The sequence below is a fragment of the Lampetra fluviatilis genome, chromosome 9, assembly GCF_964198595.1.
Source record: "Lampetra fluviatilis chromosome 9, kcLamFluv1.1, whole genome shotgun sequence".
Classification (NCBI taxonomy): Eukaryota; Metazoa; Chordata; class Hyperoartia; order Petromyzontiformes; family Petromyzontidae; genus Lampetra; species Lampetra fluviatilis.
The window spans coordinates 5,131,565-5,147,945 of record NC_136283.1 but is presented as its reverse complement, the minus strand read 5'-3'; the positions used below and the strand labels follow the sequence as shown (position 1 = coordinate 5,147,945).

The window sequence follows — 16,381 nt, the reverse complement described above, 5'->3', positions numbered from 1 at the left end:
TTTTTAAACTGTACACCATCTTGTGTTTGATCACCCGACGTTTCATTTTGATCAAGATCTGCCGGAAATAATTGGTCCAGAAAAAAAACATTGTGCAGTACTGTTTCTTCCAGGTGTTCCTCAAACAATTGTTTAATTGAAATATATTGATGTGCCATCCGACTTCATATGGAAGACATGCATACACATATAAATATTTACACATAAGCTAATACATATGTAGTGCCTGAGATACGCGTCACACGCTGAAGTCGGTGTACGCGCGCACGGCGTACAGTGGGAGCAAACGAGATTGAGGTGTTGCTGTTGCTAGGTGTTAGGAGAGGGCAAGAGACGGGTTGGGAGCAAATAAGGACACAGGGCGCTGATTGGCTGGGAGTTGTTGTTGTCGAGATATTGAGCCACGCTGTCTGAGGACGGTAGCAGGTGGCAGGGAGTAATTAAGGACGGAGGGCGCTGATTGGCCGAGAAGTTGTTGTCACTAAGTGGCACCGCATTGTCTGGGAACACACGGCGGGTGCCAGTTGGGGCTAGGGGCGACGGGCGTCGCGGGGGTGCCATCGATTGATTGGATTAATTGGCTGGGGGATAAAGAGAAGGGGTTTGGAAGCGGACAATAGAGTTGGCGCCTGGGAAGAGTTCGCGCCTGGGAGTGAAGGAGGATGTGAGAGCCAAACAGCGGAGCCGGAGGGAATAGAGAAGTGTACGGTAGCAATAGAGAAGTGTACGGTAGCAGTAGAGAAGTGTACGGTAGCAGTAGAGAAGTGTACGGTAGAAATGGAGAAGCCAGCAGAAGCGGCTGGAGTGTGACGGCGAAGCCAGCAGAGAGCGGCTGGAGAGTAGCGGAGAAGCGGATAAAGATATGGCTGAGTGTGACGGGAGAGCCGATAAAGAGCGGCTGTGTGTGACAGGGAGAGCAGAGAGGAGAGTCGAAGGAGGAGTGATGGGGAGCGAGCGAGGCTGGCGGAACTTGGCGAACGAGCGGAGAACGCGCGGAAGAAACGCTGATCGGTGTTAGCTGGAGGAATGTTAATCGGTATTGGTGAAATAAAGAAAGAGGAAAAGCAAGAAGCTGTCGTGTCAAGTCGAGCACTACACATATACACACGGAATTGTAAACATTGAAGCCAAATAAAACATAAGTTAACTCGCATTGGCAAAGCATCCGAATGCTGACTTACCTGCATAACGGATGTGAAATGCGATCTATTATTAATTATCTCAAAACCCATTGACTGATCGCTGTTTCGGTATAATCCTGATTGGTCAGGCGAAACGGCCACTGACAATTGACGGTCTGCTCCACCGGCGAGCATTGGATTGGCAAGTGGATTCAGACGGGATTAGACGGGAGTTTGGTTACTTTGTAACGGTGGCGAGAAGGTTCTAGAAGCAAGGGTCGTGAGTATTTACGGGATGGGAGAGGAAATGTATGTATCCATAGAAGATATCCCTATGGGTAGACTGCCAATGAAGTAAGCTGTGAAGAAGTGTGAATGAAGCCGGAAAGGTCGTAGATTTAAAAAGAAAAAATTTGGATGCACATCTATAGACGACCGTCATTCAATGGATACAAAATTCTTACACGCCGCTTTAAAATTATGGATTTGTGAAAGTTTGTTAAAAGTGGCACACAGAAAACGGAATAATGTTATCGTGATATTTAATTTTTTTAAGTTTTCCTTGCTGCCCGGTGCACGGTCAACTGCAAGTGTGCACATCTGCGTGATGACGTCACACTGAGTCCGTGCTGACGTCACACCTCAACCTCAGCCCAATAATGATATGCCTTGGCGATTCCTGTAGAGTATATTATTCTGGAAGGACGTGAAGTTTTGTTTGCTTTTCATGGTGAAATATTAATCGCGTTGCTTGTTTTTTACTTTTTAGGCTAACAGAGTTCTGACAATCATCGTTTTGGATGCCAATGACAACTTTCCAGAGTTCAAGGGGCTTCCGTATCAAATTACTTTAGCAGAGGTAATGGCAGATATCACATTACCATCAAGATTTGTATCTATCCAGTTAGAATACGGTAATGGTTTTCATTAAACGGTGTAAAAATGTTTTTATTCGCAGAAAGAATATGGACATGAAAATTTTTTTTACGTCACCGCTGAAGATAAAGATGGTGGAAATTTTGGCAGAGTTGGCTTCAAAATGGAGGCAAGTTAACCCTTTCACACCGCACGATTGCACAAATATTGCTTGGCCTTGTTTGAACAACACCATAAAACAGAATGTATATACACATAATTTCCCGATCAATATTTTGTATTCATCAGCAACATTTAAAAATATATATTTTTAGTGTTTCACAATGCGGCCGTGGTGTCATGGATAGAATATATATGTGGGTGGTAAGCCAGCACTTTGCAGGCGAGGGTCGGTGGATCACACAAACATTGTTAAAATTCCTTCCCGTGGCTGTCGAGGTGCAACACCCTTGCTTGTCAGGAGAAGGCGGTACAGCAAATGTGGAATCCACCTATTCCATCTCTGTGGGATAGAGTGTTGCTCCTTCGCACGTGTTGGTGCTCCGGTTTCCTTAGCAACGCGATTAATATTAATATACAAAACTGCAGAACTTGGAGGGGAATTTGATGTCGGCTCACCGCCTGGCTGACTTTCCCGCTCGTCTGCGGTTCCTCGCGCCTCTGAGTTGGTCTCTCTCTTTGGGAACAAGCAAATACTTTGCGGCACATTACAACTTGAAATTATTATCATTGTTATAACGGACGTGTAATTTGTAGTTTGCCGTTTCAATTAATTTTCCCCACTATCTGGGGTATAGGAAATAATGGACAACTTTCTCAATTCCCCCCACCTCATCCTATTGGACGCCTTTGGTTCCCATTTGCCGCCTTTGGTTGCCATTTGCAGACATTCATTAAATGTAGCCAGTTAGAAATCCCCCGCGACAGTTAAAAACAATGAAATTCCATCCCCACCTTCTGCCTCTGTGCACCCACACTATAAATGGGTACACTACGTTGCGTGCGGTGGGATAAAACCGTGGGTACTCCCATCTCTCCCAAGCCATCTCGCCAGCATGGAAGAGAAGGCAAAATACCCTCTCTCGGGGGTTCTCTCAAACGCCCTGTAGCGGAGGCTCTTCCTCCAGAAGTAGTGTGAGCAAGCAATTGCCAGACGGCACCTTTGCTTTTAGCATCGGTGTTTCAATATAATTCATGTGACGTGGATAATTATTTAACATTTCTTGATTTTGACATGAATTGAATACAACGTAGCATATAACATTGCATATAAAAAGTATGAAATGTAAACATAACAAAAGTACAAAATTTGGTGTGGTATGTATCATCTGGAGGTTTCATGGGTAATAAATAAATATACTAACACAAAAGCAATCCCATCTTTACACGTGCTACAATAGGGCACTGTTACTAATGACAACATACCCCACTGCTGATAAGCAACCAGCATGTTGAAACCAGTCCAGAGTTCGCTTGCTTCAACGCATCCTGCTTTAACACATTGGCCCCGAAGGTCCATAAGAGCTGATACACTGGGAAGAGAAAAATTGTGGCATCAATAAATGCATTACTTCACTGATATTGCTGTGTCAAAATAAAAGGGCAAATGATTGCACTGTATTCACGATTTCCATACAGCTATGAATAGTATTAGAGTACTGTACTGCTGTGTGTTTTAAAACAGTGTCGGTGATATTTAGTTTATTGTCAGTAAAACATCTCATAGCTTATTTATGCCGATGACCAAATCACCCAGAATTCACCCAATCTCATAAGACCTCAAGACAAACAGGGTTGACCTTGGATAGTTGGCTGCATGGGTGACCGCAATGCATAACAGGTGTTATAAGGTGCTGTGGGAAGCAGAAGCCGGTGAAGTAAAATCCACTGCTGAACTGTACTATGCTCCCCGCTTCCACAAGCCCGCACTTGGCATGTTGGTGAAATATGGTCACAGTCAATCACGGTCATGTATGGCCATGTATGGTCGTACATGTATTACATGTCAATATGTGTCATCATGTATGGTCATACATGTCAATATGGTCATGTATGTATTCATATTCTTAGGTTTTTTCGGTAAAGTCACGTAGGTAAAACATCAAAATTAATAAAATAAATAAATAAATAAAAAATCACGATGTTTCGGAGGCAACACAAGTCTCCGTCATCAGGTGGGACCGTCACAGCCAGATTAGCTGCAATTTTGATGTTTTACCTACGTGACTTTACCGAAAAAACCTAAGAATATGAATCCTTGCAGTCACGAAAGCTTCAAATCTAGAATGGTCATGTATGGTCATGCATGTAATATGGTCACAGACAATCCGCACGTCTGGCTTGGTTAATAGAGGGCCCTCTTCCAGCAGTGAACTGACAAGGCGCTCTACACGACCAATAACGGTGGCGAAATTTTGAACCAATCATGTCTCCCCCCTTAGGTCAACTCGGCCTTAAACTAATTTCTTTAGAATTGATTTTTGTGTTTAGTTTGTTGTCCTTCCCCCGTACCTCCGATTAGCATGGTTGGCTACGTACAGTGTCAAAGAAGTTCAACACACATACATTTATATATCACTACTATGATATACATATTGCATTATTGCCTTAAAGTACAATATAGTATATATCGTAAGTACAATGCACATGGCAACAAACAATAATATTGGCAATGCTTACATCTGTGCCTGCTGCTGTTGTTTCCAGGTTGTTCCGAACACAAATATTCGCAATATACAAGTACAATATATTCACAATATTCAATGCACATGGAAATAAACAATAATAATGCCAATGCTTACATCTGTGCCTACTGCTGTTGTTTCCAGGTTGTTCCAAGCACAAACATATTCACAATAGATGCCAACAACGGAAATATCTTTATTAATGGAACACTTGATTACGCTGAAAACATTGTCTATCAGATCAAGATCAATGCCTCGGTGAGTCACAATTTGTTCACTTAAAACATTAAGGGACGCTTGGGCAGTTGTGCACAGGCACAATTCTCAAAGCCCTCACCAGATGAGTCTGTAACGCCGTCCTTTAATGGGGAAAAATAAATATACCAGGCAAACATTTGAGGCAATGACGCTTGTTTGGAGCCACTAAATATAGTTTACATCTTTCCGATAAAAGGGAGTGTTCATGAATAATCTGTAAGCTGTTTTATTCACTTCACAATATATGGATGTAAGATGTTTTTGTTTTCCAGAAATGGATGATTTTTAATCAAGAGATATTTGAGAAACAATTCGTTTTCGAAGGAATGTTGGTTGAAATAGAGATTACTGTAAAATGTGAAATAAGTTGAAACACATTTCTTGCTGATGTTGCTGAATCTCATTAACTAACATATGTCTCCTTTACAAAATATAAGACAACTGTAGCAGGGTTGATAATAAGTGAGGAGCGTGGTTTTGACTGCTTAGGTAGCCACTGGACTTATGCACTTTTTATTCTAAATTGAAACCTCTTTTTTAAATTGCCTTTTGTGTTTAGTTTTGTATCCTTCCCCTGTACCTCCAATTAGCACGGTTGTCTATGTAGAGTGCAAAAGAAGTTCAGCATACATACTAATGTCCCTACAATAGTGCTGTGGTAACAACACTGAAATCCTGAGTTCATATATGGGCTGCTATCCCGAAAACGGATGGGAGAGCTAAAACGTTAACGCGATTGTGCACGGTGACTGGATGGTGTTGTGTTGTTGTGTTCAGGACAAGGGAGACATCCCGCTGAGTTCAGCTGCAATTCTGATTGTTAACGTTGAGGACCAGCCAAATCTGCCGCCAGAATTCAGAAATGAAATTTACCAAAACAGCATAATGGAGAACTCCCTTGTGGTAACATCACGACCAAACATGCACACGCCACAAACACATTAGATACATTTCAAACTTGCGCAGCTAACTTTGATTTCAGTAGTATTATAAACTTATGTTTGTGCTTTGCAGAGTAAAAAAACACATTAATATACGCTGTGGTGCAGAGAGTGAGTTGAGGGAGTGGCTCGCAATCAGAAGGTTTTGAGTCCAAACTGTGGTAGGGGGTTGACTCAGCCCACCATCCTTCTGGGTAACACAATACGGGGAAGTCGACACTGCTTGTCCTATTGATATACTTACCCCTGTCAGAGGAATTGTGGAATTTTCCACCACTGGTTCTGGACTGTAAACAGATGGGCACCACTTCAATGCTCATTTAATCAATCAATCAAACTTAATTTCTATAATTCTAGATTTGAAGCTTTACCTACGTGACTTTACCGAAAAAACCTAAGAATATGAATTCATTTCTATAACACTATTCGTGCAAATGCAATACATACTGCATTACAGGCATGAACAATAAAAGTGAAAACTTAATTTAGAGCTTTCGTGACTGCAGGAATTACTCTTTGGTTCTTTCGGTAAAGTCACGTATAAAGAGAAAATAACAAATGAACGTATCATTTATACCTGATGATGATTGCTTGTGTTGCAATCGAAACGTCGTATGCTATTATTTAATTTGTTATTTTCTCTTTATACGTGACTTTGCCGAAATAACCAAAGAGTAATACAAGTGAAATTGTAGGCAAAAAAAAATCACGTAACAAATTTCTAGCAAAGACATGATAAGAATAACACATTTAGAACATCCTAATTAAAAGCAAGTTTAAAAAAGGAAGTTTTTAGATGTATTTTAAAAGTGCTTCATGATTCTGAAGCCCGCAGATCCCCTGGCAGGCTGTGTCGCAGGTGAGGACCGTCTACACCAGGGGCGGTTTCTTCATTAGGGCGATTGGGCGACGCACCACCAATGTCATTCAACCACAGAGTCACGCTAGCCGTCACTGTGCCTCTGGATATAGTCCAATCAGCGTTATGTCACGTTCTGTGGAGTACCGCCTCTTTTTGGGCGATTTCACTCCGGCTGAGAATCGCCCCGAGTGGTCCCATAGACTTACATTCAAAGATGTTTTTTTTCTAACGGGGGGCGCTGCAATGCCTTCTCTATGGCTTCCGGGAGGGCTCGCCTTAACGTGCTTACGTCATCATACGTAAGCACGTTGCATCCAACAATATTATTTGTCGCCACCTAGTGGAATCTTTAATAAAATAAACTTGAGTGGATTGTATTAATAGTGAGTATAGAAACAAACAAGATGTATTGTAAGAGTCACTTTATTTTTCATTAATATTAAAGAAGTGAAGTTGCCTTTACATGCTTAAGCTGTTAATTTATCCTTTGCATGGGTGGACCTTATCCTTATAAATCATCCGGACATTTGCCCCCCCTGAGAGATTTTGCAGGAGCCGCCACTGGTCTATACTAAAAGCCGCTTCTCCAGGAAATCACATTGACGAACTCTATTTTCGAGTCGATTGTTTTGCCTTTGTGCTTTGGCGCTTTCAGAAGCTAACGCTACTGTAGAGTAGCTAAGATCATGCCTTACTCTGTTGGCAACAATTCTTAAAATTGTCAGAGGCAGTAGTCCCACAATCGACTGGCTGTCGTTCACGTACTTCACGGGAGCAAAGTAGCTAATGGCCATTGTGAGAAACTACTCATCTACTGGCTGTAGGCACGGAGCTCTATTTCAGCAATCCATTGCATTTTTCTTCATAATGTTCAACTTTGGGCCATGTTGAGAAACTACAGTGGGCAATATAACAAAACATGAGAGAAGATATAAATATACAAATACGTGATTAGCCAGATTGGATGTATTTTTGTCCCAAGCCGTTCACTTACATTTCTTATAGTCTGTACATGTTCTTGATGTGTAATCAGACTTGTTGTTCTTTTGTTGGCCAGGGTACCTTTGTTTTGTCTGTGACAGCTGTGGACGGAGACAAGGGCATCAACAATCGAATTGAATATGAACTTAAAGGTAACGATTATTTCAATCAAAATAATTACAGTGGCAGCTTATGGCCCTATTAGTTATTCTTGCATATATATATGGCTGCGTTTGGATAGAAACACTTTTAATTCTGGCCTGTTTAGCCACGAGATGGGTGACACCCAAGTGAAGATCTTCCATTTCCTCCGTCGAAATATATCTGAGTGGACAAGTGTGGATGATGTGCTCGATAGTTCGTGTTTCACAACGACAGACCCCCTGCGCCGGTTTATTTTCATCTTGCATCGGTCTCGTAGTTGCCATATCGGCTGTAGGATGTTCAAATTGGCCCTTGTGAATTTATTGAACGATGACAGAACCCAGCAACTGTCGTTACTCTGAAACCAGGATGCCCCAAACAGGTTTGAAACTTCGTTCTTAAGAATTTTTTTGTTACATATTGGTCAGGCCCATCCATAATAGCACTCAAATGACGCCCGTATTAAAGTGCTTTAGAAAATATACGAGGGACGTCGCAGTGACGTCACAGTGACATCACAGTGACGTCACAGTGACGTCAAATCTCGCATGTGACCCCCGCGCACGTGGAAGCGTAACGCATTGTAGTGTAGTGGTTAGCGCGCCGCGCTACGAACCCGGCGACCCGAGTTCGATTCCCACTCACGGCCACCACCGGGGACGATTATTTGAACTGGTCCTGGGCCTCCCCTAGGTCGACTCGGCCTCAAACGAGTAACTGGTGTGGTGTGTGAACATCGCCACTGGGGCGTCATAAGTCCAAGTCCCGGGCGAAGCCGGGTAGTAAAGCTAGTATTATATATACCATAATAGAATTGAGATAACAACGCAGTGCTGACTAAAAATTGGGCTTAAATTACTTTAAAACAAAATCTGTTTATAATTCTTAAAGATATGTTCTGGTTGAGTCTACACATTTCTTAAAGTAAAATCTAATAATGCTTTTGCAACATGTAAATGTTTTGGCGACGTTCTTACAACTTCGTGGAAATGCTTCAAATGCGGAGCTGGGTGAATTGCATGGTTTGGATCTGGAGCGGTGTGCCCACAAAAATAAACATTGAGGTCTCGATGTGAAATGTTTTGCTCTACTAATTAGAAAGGAATGTCGTGTGTGTCTTTATCTCCACATTTCTCCAGATGACATGAACGGCAATTTCAAGATTAACCGTGCAACTGGGGCAATACAAACGGCCGCACTTATCGACCGAGAAAACACCACCTACATCCAGCCCGGTGATACCATCACATTCTCTGTCCAGGTTCGTATCATTAAATAACAACAGTAATAGTGTGCTTTGTGACCAAGTTACACGTTGCTTAAGACCAGCTCACCCAGAATGCGCCCGATCTCATCAGATTGCAGAAGCCAAGCAAGACTGAGCCTGGGATAGTGCTTGGATGGGTGATCGCCTTGCACGTATTACAGGCTTCTGCAGGGCTGCGGGGTGACCAGCAGAGGGCACTGCAGCAAAATCAGATGTTGTGCTGTACTTCTGTGCTCCCACATATATATATGGCCCCATGCATTTACCAGCGTGGTGGTGGATGGTAAATTAAACCCCATGACCAACAGGCTTTTGGCAGGGGGGGGGGTTCTTCCAGCGCTTGATTGTACAAAGGCTGCGTAATAATTGTATGAACATGAAATATATATTTTTTATTTAAAGCTTTTGTTACTGCAGGGATTCATATTCTTGGTTCTTTCGGTAAAGTCACGTAGAAGGGAAATAATAAAATAAAATAAATATTAAACAATAAAATAAAAACTTTTTTTTATTTTCTTGCTGTGGATTTCACACCTGATGATGATTGCTTGTGTTGCAGTCGAAACGCATTGAGAATTTTATTGTTTAATATTTTTATTATTTTATTATTTCCCTCCAACCTGACTTTACCGAAAGAACCAATAATATTAAGTATATTTTTGTGTAATTGATGATCGTGTTAATACTCACTGTTGCAGTTCATTAAACTATTTCGAATTACGATATCGGCACAATTTAATTGTGTTTTACACAATGGTGTGCATGTCATTTTCCTTCCCAAGGCTTCCGAGGTACTACATGGCAATCATACTGGTCCTTCCACCGCCACAGCTACGATAATAGTGACGGTGCTGGATGAGAACGACAATGAGCCCACGTTTTACCTGAAGACGGCCGACGAGCCCGTGGGCAGTATTAGCAGCACGTTTGACGTGCACTTACCCGAACAGAGTTCAGCCGGGTCACCGATCTCAAACCTCAACATGTACATAAGGGACCCCGATAAGGTAAGCTTTTCTATTTTCCACACACACACGCACACAAAGGTCCCTCCCCACATAAAAACATACAAACTGTTTGGGGGCAAGTGCTGTGAGCGATCACCTGTTAAGATTGGGGCATTACCAAGGAGGTCAAGGGTCTGGCCAGCTACATGCCCAACCACCTGCCTTCCCAGCGCTGGTCATACACCGCAACAGAGGTACCCATTTAAGGCCGAGGGAAACCTAGTGGAGGCCCAGGACAAGAAATATTACTCGGCACTGTTGTTATCCAACAATGTGGACTGAGCTGAGGTTGCTGAGATTGTAGCGCAGTGCGCAAACCGATGCGCCACTACTCCCCAAGCAGAAAGACAAGCACACACTTGCAAAGCTAAAGTTAGAACTATGACCTGATTTTACAGTGTTGTGCATTTTTATATGGCAAGAATTTGTTTTCACATTTGAACTGTGTGCACCGTATATATAATCATTAAATACACAGTTAATGTAAATATTATACGTCATAGGTATTGTACCTAAAAGTGTCAGACAATTAAAGTTCCGGAGTGTATTTCTGTGTACTGCACACATAACAATAATTCGTATGCATGTTTGTAATCAGATGTTGCCGTGGTGTAATGGTATCACACTGGGCTTCCAATCCAGAGGTTGCCGGTTCGATTCCTTCTTCCGGCAAGGCATGTGCCGGGGTAAAGTGTGGGTATTTCCACCTCTTCCACGGTGTCTGTCCCTGCGTGGAAGAGTAAAGCAAAACAAACATTAGAAGGGCTCCTTTGAGCCTCCTCTATTAGAGGCCCTTCCACCAGCAGTGGTGTGAGCAAAGGAAATTGCAGGGCTGCGCCTTTATCTTTATTTGTTCCTACTCTCATTGAATTAAGCTTCGGTGGCAGCAGTTGTTGGTCGAGGCTTTTAACGTTGCTATTTTTTTCCCATTCAGGGGGAGAATGGCAAAGTTCGCCTTTCCATAAACACAACAGTCTTTGAAATCGTGCCCATCTTAATCATAAATGAAGGCCCTCTCACCATCCGAGTCAAAGATGCAAGTCAGTTGGATTATGAAGAGATCCAAGTGTTATATGTGCAGGTATGGCAATCACCATCCACAGAGACACTCGGCAAATGTCCAAACACAATAATTCACTTGTCAGTATCACCAGAGACAGAAAAATAAACAAAATTAAGCGTCTATAACTAAATATTGCACCTTTATTGGCCTATACAGAAATATGTACCTTCATTAGTTTTGTTGAACTTGTAAGTCAATCTTGATTTGAAGCTTTCGTGACTGCAGGAATCCATACTCTTTGGTTCTTTCGGTAAAAGTCACGTAGTTAGAAATAGAATAAAACAAATCACGACGTTTCGATCGCAACACAAGCGGTCGTCATCAGGCAAATGAGTCAAACTATAAACAGTTTGCCTTTAGAGGCTGACTCCTTTGCCTGATTACGACCGCTTGTGTTGCGATCGAAACGTCGTGATTTATTTTATTTTATTTCTAACTACGTGACTTTGTTGTAAGTCGTCTTCGTTTTCCACTTAACTTGGCCCCAACTCCACATCCTTCATTAAGTTATTCTAAGATCTCCTGTAGTTGACCCCCATTGAGCATTATAATGTCACCAGAAAATCAAGAGGTGTTTTATATTTTCTCCATCTATATGTATGCCTTGGTCAGTGCAATTCCACGCATGCACCCCTCCTTGCTTCGCTGTGCACTTGTCAGATTTCGTTCCGTTACATGTTTTTTCGTCACGCTATAATGCCTTTCATCGAATGTACAAGATGACTAGAGTATACTGAAGTATGTATATACAGCATGTTGAACTTCTTTCACACCGTATGTATCCAACCGTGCCAATAGGAGGTGCTGGGGAAGGATGACAAAAATGTACTTATATTTTATTGTTTTGAAAAGACACATGTGCCCATCTGCTTCTTCCTATTTGTCATAAATTACTGTGAACTCATTATAGAGTTAGCATGAATACAGGATTCTGCCTAAATAAGAAGTCTGTGTCTCTTTGTACTTACAGGTCACTGCCACAGATCGTAACTTCACCACGACGGCCATTGTGACTATTAACCTCGTCGACATTAACGACAACAGTCCAATATTTTCTGACGAAAATATCTACGTCAATGTGTCAGAGGGTGCTAGTGATGGTGACTTTATACATATAATTGAAGTGAGCTCTGCATATACACACACACACTTATAGAGCACATGTACCCATTCATTAGCACAATCAAAAATCGTTGCTTGAAGGCAGCATCAGTTTTGATCCTAAGATAGGTGATAACAAGTATTTGTCGGCACAGTATTTTTTTTTTACGTTCGTCAACGATGACTGTGAGTGGACGAAAATGGTCGTGCGACTCCTGACCACCAATGACCTAAGCGCGACTATAACACCAAAATGAATGAATATGAATGAAGACGCAGACTTGAGACAATTTAGTAAGGTCGTAATTGTATATTAATAATTTAATTCGTTGATTGGTTGACTTGATAATATTTGGGAGGGTTGGGGGGGGGGATTGCAAGCCTCTCTCGTGACCTTTTTATACAACTAAGAGTAGACTAGCATTTTTACTGCTTTAGTCGATTAGACTAAGGCCTGTATTCTCAGGCACGGTTCGTTTCAGGCTTGGCTCAGGTGAGGCGGCTCAAAGCCACGCTTAACTTGAGCCGGTTCTGAGCACAGTCCCAGCCAGGCTCAGGATTTCGGTGAGCCGAGCCATGGCTGAGCCGCCCATGCGTCTTTGAAAGGTACCTAGCGGCTCAAGCCCGAGTTTAGCGACTCAAGCCTTGAGCTGAGCTCTCTTTGTAAGAGGCAAAGCCAAGAGTCGAGCCGCGACCAGGAAATACTGCCCGAAGAGAACGACTAAAATACAAATAAATGCCCGTAAAATAGAAGATATCATATCTCCTAACATAAATGTCCTTGTACATCATTTCATTCTGTTGGCCAGGCTACCGACATCGACTCAGGAAGCTTTGGAGAAATATTGTTCACCCTTTCTGGTGCAACAGATGTGTGAGTATCGCTAGTTTCAGCTACTGTGACGCAGTACTTTATTGTCGCCGATAAATGTACGTATGCTGAACTTCTTTAGCACCATACTTAGTCAACTGTGCTAATCGGAGGTGCGAAACGTCATTTTTTGAAATATTGGTCTGTATCTGCTGACCCAAGCACACTGGTACATCCATCCTATGACAATTCGAGAACTGTTTCAAGAGAGTTATACCTGGTTGCAGTGGCGGCTCCTGCAAAATCTCTCAGGGGGGGCAAATGTCTGGATGATTTATAAGGATAAGGTCCACCCATGCAAAGGATAAATTAACAGCGTAAGCATGTAAAGGCAACTTCACTTCTTTAATATTAATGAAAAATAAAGTGACTCTTACAATACATCTTGTTTGTTTATATACTCACTATTAATACAATCCACTCAAGTTTCTTTTATTAAAGATTCCACTAGGTGGCAACAAATAATATTGTTGGATGAAACGTGTGTAGGGGTGTTAGAGAGAGAGCCCGTTATGCATGGCAGCCTATGGTAAACAAACACAGTAGGCGGGGCTACATGTGTGCACGAGCAGGTGCCCTCTGCGACGTCCGCGCCAGACACCCTGGGGGGTCGATTCGGTCATTATGATCCCCCGGGGCCCCACCCCTCAGGGAGGGGTTGGGTATAAAAGGGGAATGTATCGAGGGGCTCGGGAGTGTTGTGTTAGCTAAGAAGAGGAGACGGAAGACGTCCTAGATAGAGCCCTGGTCTCCCCCTGGCACGCCGTCCTTATCAGGACCGCGCAGGCTCGAGCCAGTGGCGTGGTACCAGAGCCAGAGCCAGTACTGGTCTGGACTCTGGGTACCGGGCCCGACTGACCAGTGTCGGGCCAAGATAGCCTCCCCTAGCCCATTAGAGGAGGACTCAGAGGCAGGCTAGGGTTAGCCTAGAGGTGTGTCCTCAGATAGACGGGTGAGGGGGCCGATACCCCCTCAGTGTGTATGTCACAACATGTGGTGTTAAATAAACAAGTGTGCCTCCAACTCCGGTGTGAACGAGTCATAAGCGTTACTACATCTGGCGTCAGAAGTGAAACAAAGTACGAACATGGATACACGCCGGACGACTCGAGTCGGGGTACCAGAGGCAGAAGACACCACTGCAGTCGGAGGGCCCGAGACGGCTGAAGATGCCATCGACCAGCCGGGGCTGGGCGCATCCACGCCACAGCAGCTGGAGGAAGGGGAGCCGTCGATGGAGGGGCTGAGGGAGGCGCACGCGAAGCTGACCGAGCTGCTGTACGCCGCAGCCGCCATGCTCGACACCATCACGCAGCTGGGGGCTGCGGGACCGCCACGGGGCAACGGCAGCCGACGATCACAGCGCCTTCCCGCCATTTCCACGGAGCAACATTTTGAAACTCCCGCCATCGCCGCAGCTGCTGTTGAGGGCGTGGCCGCTCTAAGCATCGCGTCCAACGGCGGGAGTACAGTACCTGCCGCGTCACCACCAACGGGCGGAACGTCACCACGGGTGCGACCGGCGATGCCATCGCTGGTTCGTGCCGACGCTGACTTGAGTGAGGCGGACGAGGGAGTGCGTTCTTCCTCTGCAGCCGCTGCCTTACATCAGCGGCTACCTCCACTCAAGGAATTTGTGGGCGAGGATGGCGACTGGGGCGGCTTCCAGCGGCGCTTCCTCGCTCACCAGGAGATGGCACAGTGGACAGACGCCGAGGCTCTCCGCGCGCTGCCAGCACTTCTCGACAGCGACGCCCTCGCCACTCTAACATCGGCTTCGAAGGAGAGGCGCTCCACGCTGCGGAAGGCGATGCAGGTGCTGTCGGCGGTATATGGTCCACCATCGGACTGTCGCCAACTCTTTTACGATCGCCAGCGAGGGACGAAGGAGTCGCCCCTGGCGTACCGCACAAGCCTCCTGGCACTGGCGAAGGAGGCCTTTCCACGAATGGATGACGAGGGTGTCGACGCCATGGTGACAGAGAAGATACTTTTGCTGGCGGACGACTTAGACATCGTCATTGTCGCACAGGACGATGCAGAGATGTGCTCCCTCCAAGCGGCCCGTCTTCTCCACGCAAACCTGTCCTCTCAACGACGGAAGGCCAGCAAGGCGGCGAGCGGGCGTGCCGTCGCTGCAGCCACCCTCCCGGCGGAAGAGGTTTGCGCCATCGACCATCAACGGCAGCATGGAGCGGGAGTACGGGAGGACCGGGCCGGTTCAAGCCGTCTACAACATCCATCGTCGTCACCAGCGCTTCCACGCTGTTACAACTGCGGCATCCGGGGCCACGTCGCCTCGGGGTGCCGCTCTCCTGGGCAGCGCAGGACGACACCTCAACGGGACGCTGGCCCTCGTCACAAGCTCCACCATCATAATCCGGCGAGTCGCGGCACCCCTCATGCTTGGCCCACGCACACGCCCGTCACACACTCAAACACCGCAGCGAAGGGGGGGCCAATATCGCGTACCATGGCACCAACACGCACCGCTCTGGGTACTCCGATTGAACCCAGCCAGTGGTCCGTGTTGGCCCATCGGGTTGTAGCCGCGTCGTCAGGGTCGTCGGCCGTTGTGGGCCACATCGATGGGGTCGAGGTGCGCATCCTGGTCGATACAGGAGCATCGGCGACCATTATTTCGGAGTTGATTTATAACATTCTCCCTGCCCAAAGCCGTCCTTTGATGCCTGTTAACGTGCCATTCTTTGCTGCTAACGGGGGTTCACTTGGCATCATCGGACAAATTCGTGCCCAAATTTGTGTCGGGGATATTAAATTGTCTGGGCCGATTTTTGTTTCCTCCTCGCTGGCGGTTCCGTGCCTGCTGGGGACGGACTTCCTGGCCAAAATGCCGATTAGGATATTAATCGACCAGGGATGCATTGAGCTCCCATCGGGCCGACGCATGGCGTTTCTGCCATCCCCCGCTACGAGCCGGACGGCGTTCGCGACGGTGCCGGCGTTCGTAGATAGAACGGTGCGCGTTCCTCCGGGGGCGCAAATGTTGATTCCCTTGAAACTTCGGCGGCCCTTCGCTAAGGGCATTGGGGCTCAAGGGGTTCTGTTGGGACCGTCTAGGGCCGGGGTCAGTGGACCTGATTTACTCCCGGCCCAGACCATAGTGAGAGGGGAAGGAGAACCCTTCATCGCGGTCCTCAATGTGGGCTCGCAGACGGTGGTGGTCCCACAGGGGACCGTGCTT

At 45.3% G+C, this 16,381-nt stretch overlaps 1 protein-coding gene across 1 annotated transcript in view; it reads left to right on the top strand.

Annotated features, from left to right (window-relative positions):
• The window catches only part of CDHR2 (cadherin related family member 2), a 62,660-nt gene that overhangs the window by 22,464 nt on the left and 23,815 nt on the right, over positions 1-16,381 (top strand). The window contains exons 6-15 of the mRNA XM_078859637.1: positions 1,891-1,980; positions 2,080-2,166; positions 4,826-4,939; positions 5,717-5,842; positions 7,800-7,875; positions 9,007-9,128; positions 9,917-10,141; positions 11,076-11,222; positions 12,175-12,327; positions 13,115-13,179. Of these exons, the coding sequence (XP_078715763.1) occupies positions 1,891-1,980; positions 2,080-2,166; positions 4,826-4,939; positions 5,717-5,842; positions 7,800-7,875; positions 9,007-9,128; positions 9,917-10,141; positions 11,076-11,222; positions 12,175-12,327; positions 13,115-13,179 (1,205 nt within the window). The remainder of the gene's footprint in view (positions 1-1,890; positions 1,981-2,079; positions 2,167-4,825; positions 4,940-5,716; positions 5,843-7,799; positions 7,876-9,006; positions 9,129-9,916; positions 10,142-11,075; positions 11,223-12,174; positions 12,328-13,114; positions 13,180-16,381) is intronic.